The sequence below is a fragment of the Myotis davidii genome, unplaced genomic scaffold (assembly GCF_000327345.1).
Source record: "Myotis davidii unplaced genomic scaffold, ASM32734v1 scaffold2, whole genome shotgun sequence".
Lineage (NCBI taxonomy): Eukaryota > Metazoa > Chordata > Mammalia > Chiroptera > Vespertilionidae > Myotis > Myotis davidii.
In genome coordinates this window covers 955,413-957,453 of record NW_006293067.1, presented here as the reverse complement: position 1 = coordinate 957,453, position 2,041 = coordinate 955,413, and the positions used below count along the sequence as shown (strand labels likewise).

At 41.0% G+C, this 2,041-nt stretch overlaps 1 protein-coding gene across 1 annotated transcript in view; it reads right to left on the bottom strand.

Moving 5' to 3' along the window:
- Positions 1–296: 296 nt before the first annotated feature.
- Positions 297–2,041, bottom strand: part of SLITRK5 (SLIT and NTRK like family member 5) — a 6,704-nt gene continuing 4,959 nt past the window's right edge. The window contains exon 3 of the mRNA XM_015565841.1: positions 297–2,038. Within this exon, the coding sequence (XP_015421327.1) occupies positions 1,641–2,038 (398 nt within the window). The 3' untranslated portion in view covers positions 297–1,640. The remainder of the gene's footprint in view (positions 2,039–2,041) is intronic.

Genomic DNA, 2,041 nt, shown 5'->3' with positions numbered 1-2,041 from the left:
CAAAAATACACAATATTGGAAGAAAAATGAATATGCAATATATTACTTACCATACTCCATGTATTAGATGAATACTTCAATAAGGAAAAGAAGTATACAATTAAAATTTCATTAATAAACACATTAAATGACACACTTAGAAAAACATAATTCTGTGAACCACCATAGGTGTAATAACATCTATATATTTTTAAATTTGATAGTTGTTTTGTCCTAAATTGTTAATAATGGAGATTCAGTCACTCACACAGCTAGTTCTTTTGCACTTTAAGTAATCATTACTTCAATTCCTCATATTTGACATAGTTATCAAGTGTTTATTCAGAAACTATTTAAAAAATTACATGTGCTGGGATACATATAAGACTGTAACAACAATAGCCCCATCTTACAGAGATCCTGTTTGTGGTTATCATCATTGCTTGCTGCCCAGAGGGATAAAGACATTGTATAGGGATTTGTACAGTCCATCATTTGGTCTTCTGAGGTGCTAGAACACATGGATCTGTACAAATGCAACGGTGTTTGGTTAAACAATCAAAAATCGGCTACAATAGTAGTCAAATCAATACATCATTTTGGTTGACTAATAAAAAATACTTTGAAATCTTCTCTAATAAAACCCAAAACTTGCACCTGATTCTCACCCAAATGGCCCAATTAATTGCCCTAATATTTTAATCTATATTGGGGTACAATCAGGTTTTTTTTTTTTTTAAATCACAGATCCAATTGGGTGGGTTGCACTGGCTTTAAAATTTTGTCATTGAGTTCTCCACATTTTGAGTGGTTTAAAATGCCTTCCTGATATCACTTCAATTTTGGAAATGCAGCTTCTAACATAGTGCGACACCTCTGTGGAAATCATAGGCTAAATAGTGAAGGAAAGAGAAATGCTAAATGTGCATATAAAAATAGGTGCTACAATAAAATATTTGTATATTTCATCAATAAGTTATTTTGACTAATCAATTATGGATCATATAGCTCTGTAATTTTAATGATTTGTCCACATCTATGGTGATCCTTTCGAGATCACAACACTTTTGTTTTTAATTCAAATGTCCAGAATGCATACAAACACATCCTTTTAAAAGAAAGAAGAGGAATGAGAGAGGAGGGAGCAAGGAAGCAGAGAGAGGGAGGGGGAGGAGAAAGAGGAAAAGAAGAGAATGAACTTTCTATTAAAGTTGGGGTGTGCTAATCTCTCCACAAAAGCCATGTAGACCCACCCAAGGCTTAAAGGGGAAGAAGGGGAGGGGAGAAGGGAGCAAAAGAGAAAGAGTAGAATCTATGCGCCGTCATCTTCTACCATTCTTAGCACTTCCAACCACTAGAAAAATGACTGCTACCTTTCAAAAGTCACCCGTGCATCAAATGGCCTTCCCAAAACCCCTACTCCTCTCCTCCCCCACACGCCAGAGAAAGGGATGTGCCCTGTTCACACAAACGCTTCCCCACGTGTAAAATTAAAAGGAAATCGCACACCCTTTCAGTGTCTTCCGCCGAAGCTAAGAATCTCGTGCCAAGGCACTTCACTCTAAACGTTGAAACAACATAATTAATCAAATATGTTCACCGTGTGTATCGGCTTGCTTGTTTGTTTTAAACGCAAAAGCTCCAAGGGAGTTTCTTTGCTTCTAGAACTGGCTAAATGTGGTTTGTTTTTCCAGCACTTCGAGGTAGTCCGGCTCAACGTTTAGTTTTGCTTTTAACTCCAGATACTCGTTCCGGTTGGGTTCTACAAAGACAGCACTGGGGGGGCTGTAGAGCACCGGTTCCCGCAGCCGGCTGTCCCCGGCCCCCGGGTGCAAATACTGGTGGGGGCGTCTCAGGTCATAGTTGGGGGAGAAAGTGTAGGCGGCGGGGCTGCACGGGAATTTGGGATATTCCGGGAGGCTGCTGCCGGCGGGGGCGGTGGAGCAGTGCTTGTCCGGTTCTAAAATGCCCCGGTAAAAGCGGTCGGCGTCCTGCACCGGGGACAACAGGTCCTCCCGGGGCTCGATGGTGCTGACGCTGTAGGCCGGGCTCCGCAAGTGGT